At 27.9% G+C, this 17,863-nt stretch overlaps 1 protein-coding gene across 1 annotated transcript; it reads right to left on the reverse strand.

Moving 5' to 3' along the window:
• Positions 1 to 5,942: 5,942 nt before the first annotated feature.
• Positions 5,943 to 9,419, reverse strand: LOC113547775 (mucin-2-like). The gene is made up of 3 exons (XM_026948263.1): positions 9,353 to 9,419; positions 9,163 to 9,282; positions 5,943 to 7,580 (listed from the first exon to the last, which is right to left on the reverse strand). The coding sequence occupies exons 2-3, from the start codon at positions 9,208 to 9,210 to the stop codon at positions 6,048 to 6,050; spliced, it is 1,581 nt and encodes a 526-aa protein (XP_026804064.1). The 5' UTR covers positions 9,211 to 9,282; positions 9,353 to 9,419; the 3' UTR covers positions 5,943 to 6,047.
• Positions 9,420 to 17,863: the final 8,444 nt, after the last annotated feature.

Raw genomic sequence — 17,863 nt, forward strand, 5'->3', positions numbered from 1 at the left:
TTATAATACAGTGTTCGCCGCTTATTGGACTCGCGATTGATTGGCTCATTCGTTTATATATTAGAGATTATAGACTCAAAACAACTATAGATCTAATATGCACTTATACTATACTGCTAACATATAGCAAAAAGTTCGTCTATTCGACTCACACGCCGGTTAATGGAGTCATTTTAAATTAGATAAATAAAGAAAATATGACTTGTACCTATATACATATTAAGTACATTGAAAAAACGTGTTATATATATACGATATAAATCAATACCGCGGTGTTTTGTTCTTATTGTGGAGATAAATCAATAAATTACCTTTTCACGATAAACCTGCAAGCTGCAGTCGCGAATGTTAGTACGATAGGTAAAATAGTGACGTGTATATATAGTGTGTACGAATAGACGTTGTCGTGTGTAGTGTATGGTGCATAATTACCTATGGTTAAATTTTAAATATTCTGTGTGCAAAATGTATGTATTTTCGTTGTCATTTTGTTTGTGTTACAATGATGAACAAACACAGCGATTTAAGTATGGTAGAAAAATTAAGTGCTTGGAAGTTGGGTTATTACAATATATATTTTATTTTTATTTAAACAAAATGTTACATGTATACCTTACTTATAATAACTTAAATTTCAATTAATATTTTTAAGTAAACAAGTATTTTTTATTATTTTTTGGATGTTATTCGCCTTATTAACTTTCGGTTAATGCATTAATAAGTCCATGGACTCGATGCGGTCTGGTCTCAAAGTGAGTCTAATAATAAGCGGCGACCACTGTATATTGTATAATATGGTGATATATTTATTATAGATCATAAATGTAGTGATGGTAATATAATGTATGATAAATTGATAAGGATTATATCTAATAACGGTATATATAGATAACATCACTGCAGTTTATTACTGAGTTGTCCAATAACGCTGCAACACGATTGCAGTGCTCGATAAAATATATAGGTGTTGGTCCATGTCCATTACTTGGTCCTTTTAACAATCTACCTTCCCAGGTATTTTATATGATGCATATATAGGACTGACAACAAAAGTAAATTGTTGGATTTGTTGAATATATACAGTTAAATAGTTTCATTTATTATGACTTTTTTATACACTCCATACCTACATACACTATATTTAAAAATATTAATGTATAACAATAACTACATACTACGCCTATAAATATATACCTGTATACTACGGCTATACGCCGTATACTTTATACTAAATACCCGGTTGTTATATAGGTATATTATATATATATATTTTTAAATAGTTTGTATTGGGAAGTTGTAAAAAGAACAACATTTATATTTCATAGAGCATATAAATATGTTGCGTTGTTTTTATCATACATAAATTAAGAAGGCACCTATTATTATATAAGACGGGCACAATCGTCATCGTATTTCAGCTATGGCGCATGCATCCTGCAATAACTGTATATTATATCAAGGTCTCTATGTATTGATTTGATAGTTTTTTTTGTTGCAGATCACATAATTACATTTTTCTGGTTGCTATTATATTTTCTCAGTGGCGCCATTTGAGTTTTATAATAAGGATGACAACATTTAAGCAGGCCAATTTTTTTTTCATCAAGCCACTTTTTTCAAAATAGTATAAAATACAGATGTGGTTTGTGTGTAAGTCCCTTGTATGGGGTTAAACCCTTGAACGGTATATTTTAATGAATTCAAATTGTTCATTAATAATTTATTTTCTTTTTGGTATAGATCCAAAAATATTTAGTATAGGTATACCTACTTATATTTAATCAATGCAATTTATTCCAAATAAAATTAATATATTATATTTATTTATTAACATATTATAATTAATAATAATACAATATTTATTCTATAAAAATAATATATTATTTTTTAAAATTAATTATGCTATTCTAGCTTATACGATCCACTACTTCGTCTAACTTTATTTTGTTATCATCTTCTTTTTCTATCGCTATATATGACCATTAAATCACTTAATCGTTTGTCACCCATTGAAGATAATATAATATTATACAAGTGTAACCGTAGGTATAGTCTGTAATATAACATCATAGAAATGTGAGAAATATAGAATTATTCTGAATTACAAGCATAATTATGGAATACCCACATACATATATACATTATATACTATATTTTATTATACCGCATTTATACCTATTATACTGACTACTAACGAAAAAAACATTATCTGTAAAGTTTGAAATAGCTTTGATCAATGATCATAGACGTATAGTTGATGCTATAGTTTATATGCTATAATCTAATAAGAATCTAAAAATAATAAATATTATGCATTATTATTTATAACTAATCTACATACATAATAATAATATTATATTATACACTTATATTTTATACCTACGCATTATATAATACCTAATACTTATTCATAACAATTAATAATATATTTTAATTTTTACTCATAGGGCCATAGGCCATCGCCCGTGCGCCATCGACGCATTGTAAATTTTAATCCAGACCAATAAGACTAGGAAAAAAATAGGGGAGCCAAAGAATACCCCGTGCCCCTGTATTTTCTTATTAGGCAAAAGGCATAATATGCAGTCTTATTTATTTATGTAGAAAATCGTGTGTTTAATAATAGTGCAACGGCGAGCGACATGACGGTGCGTGATATTATTAATATATCCACTATGTGGATTCCACATGTCATCGATTGGAGTCAGAATACCAATAGCTTGACTATTTTTTTTATACTACAATACAGTTTTTACCTACTATTAAAATTATTTAATGCTCATTTATTCAATTAATAAAAAAAAATTGATGTAGAGAAAAATAAATGTTATATTAGACGGGGGATTTATAAAGAAATAAGTTGAAGTATTGCTGCAGGTATGAGTTAATTAAAATTATTTTCTACACCATGATAAATTGAGGCCAATTTATACTACTATACATTACTACTATACTGTACATTTGTACTCAAATATATATATATATTTATATGAACTTAAATAGTTAATAGTGAATTATCATTTATATAATATTATTAATTCAATCGTATTAACAAAATACACGTACGTACAAATTTTAAACACATAGATAGATATATTAATAAAAAATTATGTAGGTATGTGTATACAATATACATATAGTAAAAATATTTTAAAGTGAACAAATAATGATTAAATTTAATTTTCATAAGCCTATTAACTGATATGAACTAGCTATTTATTTATGAATTGCCTAGCTAGTTTAGCTTATATTATAACTAACCATATTATATATTCATATAAATATACACCTATTAATTATATATAGATATACTTTAAATAAAATAAAATCTATGGTAACAGCGCTGAGTATAACTATATTGCGTGTAATTGTTATAAAAACTTAAAAAATCAGTATATCCATTTATTTTTATAATTCTGAAATGCACTAAAATAAAATGGATGAAAATCTTGCAAATCTGGACATAATGACCCCGGAAGCGGCGGGCGACGGGCCTGTGAACGGAACGAGCATGCCGATGAACAGAGTTTTGCGGGTACGAATTCTGGTTCACGGCAATGGCGCTGGAGACCCTGGTAACATATTTATGACCATGAATCGCACAAGAATCGCACCATTGATGATTGATAATGGACGAACGACCATAATATAATCATCATGTATTGATAAATATCGATTTTTGCCGTGTATATAATTTATAAATATACTTATGAAATATATATAAGCAAAAATATACAAAATACACAAATTTATCTATTAATTAATGAAATGTAATAATACTAATTAAATTTTATATATACTAAATATACCTATACGTATATATATACAAAAAACTATATATCATCAACTCCACGTTATATATGTGTATATTGTTGGACAATCTCATTTTTCGGTAAGTTTACAATAATGTACATAGTACCTATATATCTTGTTTATAAAAATATATTATACCATAAATAATATTATAATAATATAATAATAATATTAAATTATATTATATTATCTACATTATAAGAATGAATTGTGACCTCGTAGCCGAATGTTAAACAGCTGATTAATAATAATAATAACAGGTACATTATAATACATTTTATAATTTATAGTTTATAAATGTGAATAGGTACGAGTACATAACCGGATTAAATCGTTGAACCCCAAAAACCCCCTATTGTATGCGTGACTGGCCAATATAACAAATATTCTTTGTTAACGAACCTGGCCCAACCACACACGCCGACCGGCAAATCGTATGCTTCTTCGGTGCAATATTTACACATCAAGATTGACAAATTGTCTAAAGACCAGCAGTCGGTAGTCATAATATATTTAAATATGGCATTATGTCTATATCATATCATCTTTATATTATATATTTCAACAGTAAAATAATGTATATTTAAATACATTAATTAGTAAAAAAAACTTAAAATCGAATACCTAATAAAAGTTTTAAATTATGTTTTTCAAATATTCATCAATAATTTCAAAAAAATATGTTTTAAGCAAACTAGTTTTTTTGAATTCTCAATTATTTTAATTATTTTGCTATTTTTTTTAATCATATTAAAAAAAAAAATGAATGAAAATTGATAAAATCATATATATCCGATCGACCGGTCGATCTCGAGATGAATTTGAGTTGATCGCGACATCCTTTCGAATTTTTAAATTTTTTTCAGAAAACAATTAAAATTTTTTTTTTTTTTTTGTAAATTTGTAAATTTGTATATCTTTGTATATTCGATGAATATAAAAATTATACTTAGAAAAAAGCAATAAATAACTATGAAAAACGAAATTATACACAGATATTGAATAAAAAGTCTAACACGCATAACATATATATAATATATTTTTTGTTTATTGACAACTTTTTTTTTTGTTCGATTGCGACAACCTAGAAAATCTCGGAGGTTGATCGCAAGTCTATTAAAGTTGGCCACCCCTGATGTATATAGATAATATTAGTCAACGTATAATGATTGTCAGTCTTTTATATAAAGTATATATGTATATCTATAACTATAACTACTAATTTAAAATTAATTCGGCCGAAACTGTCACTGTTTCTTCAAATTATAATCATAATGAAAATAATATAAATCATATATTATTATCAATATTTGGCTAATAATGTTAATATTGACAGTCTGTAGTCTGTACATAGTTGGAATGCCAATACTGATAAAGCGTTATCATCCCAGATATATGACAGCTAAGTATGCTGGCGCCAACACTGGTTACATGCAGTAGCCACCAGTACATATTATATAGTCTGTACTGGCGCTGTATTAAGCACGTTGTGAATTTCCAATTGGAATGTATAACGTGGGATTATAATTATATAGGTCATCGTATAATACTTAAATAGTTATATTAATATATATTTTAGAAAACACCACAATAGGTTTACCTACCTATGTATTATTATATTATGTTTAAATATTTTTCCTAAATATATGAACCAGCAACTAGCCATACATTTCATTATATATATTAATAAAATTAATATTTTATACTAATTCAGTTAATTTGTATGGAATAATTATTATTCAATAATATAACTCTATCGAAAAACTACTTATTTTATTATTATAAATATTAATGCATAAGATTTCTCTAAATAAAAATAATTTTAGATTGTTATAATAATCGTCAATTTTTGTTTTAAAAATTTCAAAACAGATAATAATTGTAAACAAACAGTATAACAAACAATTATGTATATAGACATTTTAAAAGTTAGACTTATCACTATCATAATATTTATAGTTAATATGGTACCTATATGATTTTAAAATAACTTCTTGCGACATTTAAGTTAACGTCATAATACAAGAATTAATATTAATTAATCATAATATTTATAATTACATCATATATGCTATATTTATTAAAATAAAATTGTAGATATTACAAATATTTGAAATAAATTTATATTCTATAAATTGTTATTCAAGAACCTATATTTATTTAATACGCGTATATTATTATATGCTATTTATACATTATACAGGTATAAATAAAGTGTTAATCTATAAGCATTTTCACTTACTTTTAGACGGTGATTGTAAATTGGAATTAGAAATCAAACTTTTTATTATTTTTAAAAGGATCTCTTCTTGTGGACTAGTTAGTTCTGTATTAGATTTGTAAGTTGTAGGATTTAACAAAGGATGAAAATGAGCGTGCGATGGTGGACAAGCTGTATGATGTAGTGGACAATGATGCTTATTTAATGATGTATGTGAATGTGAGTTAGTAACTGCTGGTAAACTACAAGGTTTTGGTTTTGGAATATGATGGATTGGTGGTAGACAAGGTTTATGGAACCTAGTGGTTAGTGTACATGGTGGTACTAGTGTGGTTGTTGATATATTAATATTCGGTGTACTATTATCTTTTGGTGTAACTTCTGTTATTGGCGTATCTCCAGTTGGTGTATCTTCAGTTGGCGTATCTTCAGTTGATGTAGTACCTTCAGTTGACGACGTAACAGTAGAATCAGTTGGTATGATAGGTGTTACCGTAGGATTATCCGTCACGGGTGGATTAGGTTCAGTAGATGTTGAAATACATTTAATTGGTGGAGTATTATTATTTACATTTTGAATTTTGTTTAACAAATAGTTACAAATCCAATTATAGATAATAGATTTATGTGAATTCCCTAGTAGAGAAGTACAAAAAACGTAATTTGAATTATTTATATTATTACCGGTTGTAGAGTTACAAGTATTAGGTAAGGTATTAGTATTACCGGGTAGAGTATTACAAGGATTAGGTAAGGTATTAGTATTACCGGGTAGAGAGTTACAAGGATTAGGTAAGGTATTAGTATTACCGGGTAGAGAGTTACAAGGGTTGGGTATAGTGTTTGTAATACCAGGTGGAGAGTTACAAGGATTAGGTAGAATATTTGTGTTACCGGGTAGAGAGTTACAAGGATTAGGTAAGGTATTAGTATTACCGGGTAGAGAGTTACAAGGATTAGGTAGAATATTTGTGTTACCGGGAAGAGAGTTACAAGGAGTAGATAAATTATTAGTGTTACACGGAACAGGCGAGATATTTGTATCACTAGGTGTATATTTAGGTTGATGGACCGTTGAGAATGTTAAAGGCATCTGAAAATTAAATTGTGGTGAAATAACCGTAGATGTGTTTTGTCTTATTGTTGATGGTACCATTGGTACCAGTAAGCTTGAAATTAATTGCAATGGTAACTTAAATAAACTAAAGGAATCGGGTGTCGATTTGTTGGCTGTGCGTGATGAGTTTGTCACTTTTTGAACTGTTGATGATGGCTTAGTGATCAAAGACGACGATTTTGAAACTGAAGACGGTGATTTTGGGATTGAAGATGATGATTTTGAAGCCGAAGACTGTGATTTAATGACTGAAACCGGCGATTTTGAACCCGATGCTGCAGGAGATTTTGTAGTTGTAGACTGTGATTTTGTAGCCGATAATGGAGGTAGTCTTAAATAAAAGGACGATATTGGTTCCGATTCTGGCTGAGGTAACGGTCTGAACGAAGCACATCGATATTTTTTAGGTTGTGTTATGGTTTGCATAACCTACAAATAATAATCAAGTTAGTTAAATGTTTAATATAGCTACATAAAAACATTTTATATTACAATATTTATTTTATTTTAATCAATTTCTCATAGTATAGATAGTATCGTGTCTATTAATTAGTAAATACTTAGGTATAGTTATATTACTAATTAGTAATTATAATCATATATTTAAATTATTTAGCTTAAAGATGTACACGGAGAAATATAAAAAATAATATTAATTGGTCGATACATTGTACAAGTAAATTAATTATCTACGATATATTAAATTTACAAATCTAAATATAAATATTAAAATACCTATCCATTTTTAATTTCAAATGTTCATATAATTTGTCGCATATATTATTTTTAAATAATAAATATACATACTAAGTATAGGTACAATTATTGTACCTAGTAAATTTTGAAAAACGTATAGCGCTAGTACCTATACCTACAAGTCAATTGCACATATTTTGAATATTTATAATCTTGCATTGAGTTCCTCATTTTAAATACAATATTTTTATAACATTTAATAAAAACCATTGACAATTATAAGCCACATGAAGGTATTTTATAGTTTTATAATATTAAACAATATTATATTATTCCTATTTATATCAGCGCCTAGTTATTATACGGATTTAATTATATGTTATGATTATTTATTTGTAGTTTTAAATTAGTAATTTTACTGACGACTGATGAGTTAACTGTCACATTTCAACTGTATCAACAAATTCTATCTTAATATGCATCTGTCAATAATAATATTATAGTTAGTGACAATTAGTTGAATGTCCTTATACTTTCTTATGTTAAACTTAGAAAGCTAAAAAAAAAATTTTACAAATAATTTAATTTTAAATAGATTCATAGTAGAAACATTATTATAAATTAATTAAAAATAATGGAGCTACAAAATTATAACCTGTTTGATAATATAATAACCTATACAAGTATTACTGTTTTTTTTTTTTTAGTGATTTGTGTGTACATAATATATTAGTTTAATTTTTCTTCATGTCGTCCTATTAATTGTTCAATAAACTATTTAAATAACTGATGTATGATAGGTAAAATTTTATAAATTTAAAAGTTTAGATTTTCAACCACGTAGTTAATTATATCCTTATATCATAACTTATAAGTTATATATCATACACAATAATATCTATAAATACCTGTATATACAATAATATTATTGAGTATTTATATTATATTATTATGCATATGATTATAGTTATGAAGTTATGAAGTTATGATGAATATTGAATAGGTACCTATAGTTACTAGTTTATTTTGGACATATTTAAATTAATGACATACGCCTATGTCACTAATATAATATATTACTTAAGAAACATACCTACTTAATATTAGTATATGATAATAAAATTGATTCTTATAAAATTACACCTAAAACACAAAAAAGTTAAGTATGTACCTATTCGTATATTGGTATACATATATCCATAAAACATATCTATATTACATGAAAATATCACTTAAACAATATAGATATGTATATATACATCATATACGCAGATGTCTATATGCATTGTAATTATAAAATATCGTTAAGACATACCTGGGTAGAGAACACAGCAATTACTAGTATGATACCGAATGGAGTCATTGTGAAGTTTGACGGTGAACAGTATAGTACAGCGATTTAAGTACTGCATTGGTTTTACCGATGTTTTGATATCTGAGCACGGACATTTTTTATATTATACCATATTATATCAGTTATTATCAGTGATACGATTGTGTATTACCGGATGTTGTTGTCATGTTACATATAATCATACCACGTTTATAGTTCAAAACGGCACTGACCACTGATTTCGCCTAGGACTTAGAAGGAATTATATATATATATATATATGTATGTATAGGACATAGGTATACCTATACTGCCGTTTTTATTATATAGTGTTAATATATATTAATAATTGTGTTGGTGTGCCGATTAATTTGATTTTTCGAGCATTATCACACGTCAGTATAACGCCATGCAAGTAGGTCGTTTGTCTGGTTATACGTATATGGAAGAAAACACAATATTCACACTCTATAATACTACGCCGCAAATCCATATGCTGACGTAAATGTTTTTTTTCGCACAATATTGTTTACACGTGTGATTTCATGTGTTCACTGTTCACTCGTGACTGTATTTATCGAATTTTTAGAGTGTGAAAAATAATAATGTTATATGACATTCCTGCAAAGCTATAAATATTTGCGTATTATTTATGCATATATAATATATATTAATGTTAAAAAATTAATAAGCAGTGACCATATATATATATATATATATAATAGTTTATTTAATCTGCACTGTCTATAAGATGAGAAAAGAAAATGTCAACGCATTCAATAACAACTATAGTGTTTCGACTGTTTCGAGCCAGCTGTTTTACCGTATACGCGAGTTTTTTTAACTGCAGCTATTGACCCGTATTAACATTTAAAGATATATTTTTAAAACAGTTTTCTAACAGTCTTCTATTTAGGAAGGACAGCATTCTATACATTACGACGTTATTGTTTCGCAATTATGTATGTATATGTTGTATATATTTAATAGTAGTACCTTCCTAATTGACGGAGATATACCTCGTAACTTATATCAGAGATTAATGTATGTACAGCTTGTAAATCATATCAACCTGGTTTGAAAAAAAATATAAATAAAAATTAATCAACGACACCGCAATTGCCCTTCAGACGATAATTCGTTATGTCAATAACTTGTAAGAATATTTGTATTCCAAAAACAATTTTCCTATACACGTGATCAACATATTACATCACAAAAATTCATACTCGTACGGTTTTCAAATATTACACACTAGATATCCATACTAATAAATAGAATAAATATAGAAATTTAAAACTAAAAATTGAAAACCTAATCATATTTATGCACATAATGTAATTATTACATTGTACTTACCTGATATATGAAAATGCTTTTCATTGTATCTGTAAACTGCAATGTAAAAATTCAATACATCTTTACTTTACAACATATATAAGATAATATCATTGAGATTAAAAAAAAAAAACAAAGTATCTGGCAGTAGGTACCTACCTATATATTGTATATTATCACTTACCAGTGGCGTCATTACTCATTTTGACCATATAAGGTAGACATTTACGTATACTTAAAATACAATATTACAGTTGTGTTTTGATCCACTTCTGTAATCGGTCGGCCTGAAAATGGATAAATAGGGTTGGTGGCCTGTATAGAAATATGTGAGTTTAAAAAAAAATTAAACAAGGCAACTGTATATTAAAAACATAGTAATAAGTAAATAATTGAATTTGTCATAAAAGCACGTACGTTTCGTAATAGTTATATTATACTCGAAATGTTATCAGAACTGATATAATACCTCAACATGTTTAATATTTATCTCATCCCAAATAATAATTGTATAGAAAAACACATTTCAAGTGACATTATTTTTTATCATATTGAAACCGCGATAATCAAAATTGTTTTGACTCGACAAAAACCAAGATACAATAGTGTTACCTGCACAAAAATAGATATAGTTACAACAAAACAACACCGATAAACTATTTGTAATCCTATAAAAGCAATGTTTCAAATGTATAACGCATATATAGCTGATAATAGATATTATAATATTCTATTGGCGTACACGTAGCGGACTATGTGTTATAATTTATATCCCGTTCCATTAATCACGGCGGTATACAATTTATATAGATCATCGAGCCATTTATTTCTGCCTATAATACATTAATCGATATACCAATTATCATTATTATTATTAATACGTTAACAATGTAAAATATTATTGACGGTCATATACATCATCGTAACCAAGCTCGCGGGTGCGTAATCGAAAGCGCTATCATGAGTGTCGGGGGACTGATTCTGTTATATATTACACTCGAATACATCTCGTCTGCAATGCATGAAAAAAGTTATTATTCGTTATAAAGCACTCATACTCCCCATAGACTACACTATACATATACATACATATTATATGATTATATTCCATACACAGAGACGAGTGTGTGTGTGTGTGTGTGTGTGTATTGTATATCGATGACACACTTACACGCACACTATAGCAAGCACAAAACATTACGGATATCGATCGATATACATTTTGTCCGTGTATATATTGTGTTTATAAGGGCACGACGACTGCATACTATACACACACGAGTACACGACCCTCGCCACACACACGCGTGATGTCATGTCATGTACAGGGTAAACGCCTTCCGGCCTTCAGTAAAATCCGCCTAAAAACCATACCATAATAATAATATATTATATAACGGTGTGTATGTATATAACGTTCGTATACGAACAACTATCGGAGGGGGGTCTTGATCCTCTGTGTGTGCGGTGTGCACAGTGTAAAATATTATATTATGTATAATATCTATAGGCGAAGGGGACACACAGAAATTCGTTGTTTACGCACCGCCGTATCCTTGACTACTCACGCCCTCTCACTCGCACGCATATAATATGCACTCCTGCACTGCCGTTCACTCGCTCGCTCGCTCGCCTTATACAGCCAAACTCCTCTCCTATACGCGTGTGCATCGTCTGACACGCAGTGACGTCACATTCACACGTGTGTTTATATATATATATATTATACAGCATACGTTATAATCATCGAAATACCGCCACCGCCAGTGTGTGCTGTAGCGCAGATGATGGACATGCAATCACATCCCCACCGTACCACAAACATACCCCGCGCCGATGGCCCGTCCACGAGGCGCATTATATTGTTACTATACTGTTATTATTATTAAATACGCCTACTGCGCCCTATTGTACCTATAATAGTTCTCTTCGTGTCTGCGACGCGTACTCTTTCACCCGTTGACCACTAAACAATGATCATATATTACAACGATGTATGTATGGTAATATAAATACCATCATATATTTGTATATATATATATATATAATATACGTATGTGTGACAAAAAAAGGTATATTATGCACTATTACAAAAAACAAGCATCACCAATGGTTTTTCAGCAATTTTCCCATTTTCCGTCATCCCGATTAACAGGAAGACGATTTTCGTTTCGAGTATTGGTATAATCAAGGTGTTTTTTGTTTGTTATATACGTATATATTTTTTAATCTATAGTCCACACTTTGGTAAATAATCTCCGATCGTTTCGTGTGTAACTTTATAGCCTAGGTATATATATATATATATATATATATTACAATACTCAATAATATATACGGTGGATGATTTTATTTATGGTTTATTCTCTCGCGAGATCACTGTTACACCTTTATATTATGTATGTAATATATATATATTTTGTATATTTTATCTTACTATTTGTGGTATGGCCGTATGATGGGGTTATACGTCGTATAACCATTATTGTGTACCATTAATTAAAACTCGTCCCCGTGGGCTGTCTACAGAAGAATTTCACATAATAGATATATAATATAATGTGTCTACACCATTTATACTATATAGGTATAACATACACGTTTTGAAAATATATATATATACTGTTGTGTTTGTATTATATACTATATATGTACCTAAGTGCATATAGAAAACCTGTTCGCTGGTCGCGGCGTGTTGATTTTGACGATCGGTTGGCCCATAACAATTCGGGTGGGTGTAGATAAGTTATGCGAGGCTATATTACTATAATATTTTATATACAATATATAATATGGTGTGTATACATATTTACAGTCGTATATATTTTGTGAGCATAATATATTTTTGTAACGTGTAAAACTATATAAATACGATGTTTAAAAAACCGTGTGCCGTGTAGATGTGTGCCTTATGCATGAGCGTAAGGTTAAAATGTATATAAATAACATATAAATGTATTAGTATAATGCGATATATTTTTTTTTGCAACATCTTTTTACGAATTTTATTAGTGATGTCCACAAATTGCCTCATATTTAGTACACATAATCAGTTTCTGATTTTGCATATTTTTGCATATTTTATTGCACACTACACAGCTAAACTACACACACAACTACACGTGAAATGCATGATATATTATGTAGTATATTTAATATATTAAAACGAAAGTAGAGTAAAATACTTGATGTATAAATATCACGTCATATTACGCTCTTAATTTCAATTTCATAGAAATCAGTGGCTTTGTTTTTAACGAAAAAAATATTAAATATTTTCAATTATTTTTAATCACCAATAATATAAGAAGACTAACAAAAATGATTTATTTTAAGTAAAAATTGGCTTTATTTAATTTGTTTTATAAAATTATAAAGTACTTAAGCACTTGGGAAAATATTAGTTAATTCACTGTGTATATTTTATCATATTTTTATTACATATAATTTAGCGAAATGATATGCATATTTAACTATTTTATATTAAAAATAAATCCAAGTAATATTTATGTGTCTTACTGCTATACGAGTATTATAAGTATATTATACATAAAAAACTACTAATGCCTTACTTTAATTAATACAAGGATGTATTAAGCTGGTTATTACGATTACACCCCGAAGCCAATATAAAATGTCACCCATTTTGGGGAGCGACGGGAAGGGTTCAGTCTTAAACAAATAGGTACACATTATTATAAATATATTTTAATGTATAAGGTTTTATAAAATGTATATCATAAACTGTATTTATCTATTTAATAAAATAATACTATATGTATACCTATATATTCACACTATTTGCACATTTACATCAATAACAATTAACAACCGCATAATTTTACTTAACTTTAAACTTTCACCTATACAAATCGACAATAAGTACAATACACACAACAACTAACCTGCATTAAGTATAGGTTTATTTTATATTAGAATAAATTACTAATAATTAACCTAAACAGTAAACACAAAGTCGTGAATGGCCATTCTGCCGTATAAAAGTGTACATAGCATGATAAATAGCAACAAATATATATTATATTATAGTAACACTTGTCTTATAATGATACCGTTATTATATAATCAATGATGATATATGCAGCGTCGCAATCGCTACGTATAGATATCGCACCATTCGGTGAAGTTATCATAACTATACATTGTTATATAAATATACATAATATATAAATTTTAGTTTTTACTAATCAATCAGAAAATGCGAGATTTGTGTACACAGTACATTAAATATAGGACAAATATGTTAAAATGTCATCTTATTATAATATAATATGTGACTTTATAAGCTGCATGTATCATGTATGTTTCAAATGCATATCTTTATAGTCATATAGTAGATTGCTATTATAATGAGTTAAATTTTAATTCTATGATAAATCATCGCTTACGAAAAAAAGATTCAGAATAAACACTTCCGCGGCAAAATGAGCTTTTATTCCTATAAATATGTTTTATAATAAAGTGGAATGTTTCAAATTATTGAAATTATAATATTCTTTAAAAAATACCTAACAAAACAAAAATTGTTACTTTTTATGTCGTCTATATTTAAACTTCAATTACTCATAAGAAATGCGACTCTACGCTGCTCTTTTTTTTCAATTTTAAGCCATTTTACTTAAAATAAACGTTTTTATCATTATGTATACATAAAATGAAAAAACGTCAACAATTTCAAATATCTATAAATAAAACAAAAAAGAATCATATATCATATCTTGTAAATGCTATAATTATTCTAATATTTGGGGAAAATTTCGAGTCATTTTTGAAATACAATAAAAAATTAAATTGATTTTCATGAAAACTATAAGTATTATATTATGTAATATAGATTTGCATTAGAATTCCTGTTTTCCTTAATTTTTCTGTTGTTTTTCACGTTTATTTCGTATTTTTGTACTCTAAAAGGTTTATTCTACACAAAAAAACACATCATCATTGCAGTTTAAAATCAACACGTTTAATTTTCCTCTTAGACTAAAAAAAAAGTAAAAACATATATTATAATTGTACGATAACAGCATATCTAAATCAATTACATGAAGCCATTTGTCACAGGATTCAACTCGTAATAATACAAGAATAATAATAAATATTCTAATATCTAGATTCTAAATTAATTACAATTATACCTATATTAAAACTCCTATAAGCCCTGATCGGCTTCATAAATAGGGAATAAAAATATTATTTCGAATTATATTCTATACCTATTATATTCGAATATAATATATTACATTATTATTTATTACTACTATACGTCCACCACGGTGCTTAAAATATGTGTATGAGAAATTGTAGTAGAAAAACTAGAAAAGATTTTAAAATAATAGTAATTACGTCTCGGAGCTTAAATTTTAATGATTAATAAGTAAATCGATATTACTTATATGCATTTATAAGTATGTGGTACATACGTATATCAACAATATTAATCAGGTAGGTATAGGTGTTCAAAACATATGAAAATTCTAAATTACTATATGCAAATTTTAATATATATATATATAGAGAAATAACACTACTGTACATTAATAATAATATAAAATATGTAATAGTCTCATTATTAATTATGTCATATTATCATTTATCTGCCTCAACCATAGTCTTATGACCGTATCCAAAGTTTTCTGAACACCATTTAAAATGTTCTTTAACAAAATTATAGTGTTTTAACTTTAAAATGTAATATAATATAATATCTACACACTGGCACACTGCAACTTGGTATACACTGCGCAAATTTTTATTTGTTTATGTATAAAATTGCTTGCGTGTATTATACACATTATATATATATATACATTATAATATTACATCATACCTGCAGGTATATTATATGCGTAGTAGATATGTGTTTATTTTTTAAACTTCAAAATTAATAATTGCGCTAGTATACTGTGAACTATGTAAACATGTTTTTTTTAAATATTTTACGTATACTCGAATAATATATATAAACATATTTTACGTTTATACTATGTACCTATTATGTGTGCTAACGCCTAACGCGAATGAATATATACTAATAAATTATTATGATGCGACAGAAACAAAACGCCATATTTTGTTATACTTATATTATTACATACTATACATACATACACTACCTATATTTCTATACAAACGTAACTAACTATATATATATATATATATATATATGTAGTATATGCCTATACATCGTTATCATTCTTCCAAATGTTATTCTAATGAATAAAAGCATATTTATATACATATGCGGATATACTACAATAAGCATGACACCCGCGTTGCATTTCTCGCCATATATAGATATAAACACACATATATAATGCATTGTATCGCCTGTAGATGCATACCTAATACCTATATATTTATGTGTAGGACGTAGGTATATAATACATTATATATAACGGGTATATGAAATAAATATCGAGTACATACTACACCTGTTACTCCGCAATCTATCATGTGGAGTAAAAATTTAAAGAATTTCCTTTAACATCGGTGGCGCATTAGGACTTATAGGATCGGTGCAGTGTATAATACAACACATAAATTTATGAGCAAGCCGTTTCGACCTTAGATCTACAAATACAATATACCACATTTTCACCCGTCGCACACACGGATACAATGGCGATGTATTCGGTTGTCATAAACCGATTTATCGCAGCAATGGACCCGTCACCCGTTGTTCTCAAAGGTCCATTTTTATTGTTACGTCGGCTGCAGAGACCCATATGTGGATGCGTGACGCCACTATGGTGTTCTGTACGAAACATACCCGATACCCACCGATGCATATGTGTGAGTTTAAGAATATATTATAAACGTAATATATTAATAGGTATATAATATATATATATATATATATATAATATGAGAAAATGACATCTTTTAGAAGCACGTTTACCGACCCTGTACCCGAGGTTAAAAAGAGTGACCCTTTGAATTTATGACTATAACGCGTGGTTATAGGAATGACGAAACTTGACAAAAAATATGTTGACAAAGAATCCGTATACATACCATACATATAATAAATATACAATAACGAAGCATGCATAATGTAAAATACATTTGACATTATTTTTTTTTTTATTCATAGATTAAGGCTTCAACAGCGTGGGTTATTAGCCTGCTATCTAGTTTAACATCATTGTGTTTCTTATATTATATTAAATACTCTTATTACATTTATAAAAGGTTTAACACATTTTTAAATTTACAATTTGTTTATAATAATTGATAGTGGTACTTAAAAATGCGAGCATTTTCATAGTTTGGTCTTCATTGATCACTTCTGCCATGCTTAGTGGCATATTCAAATCTGTGTGTG

This window comes from Rhopalosiphum maidis, chromosome 1 (genome assembly GCF_003676215.2).
Source record: "Rhopalosiphum maidis isolate BTI-1 chromosome 1, ASM367621v3, whole genome shotgun sequence".
Classification (NCBI taxonomy): domain Eukaryota; kingdom Metazoa; phylum Arthropoda; class Insecta; order Hemiptera; family Aphididae; genus Rhopalosiphum; species Rhopalosiphum maidis.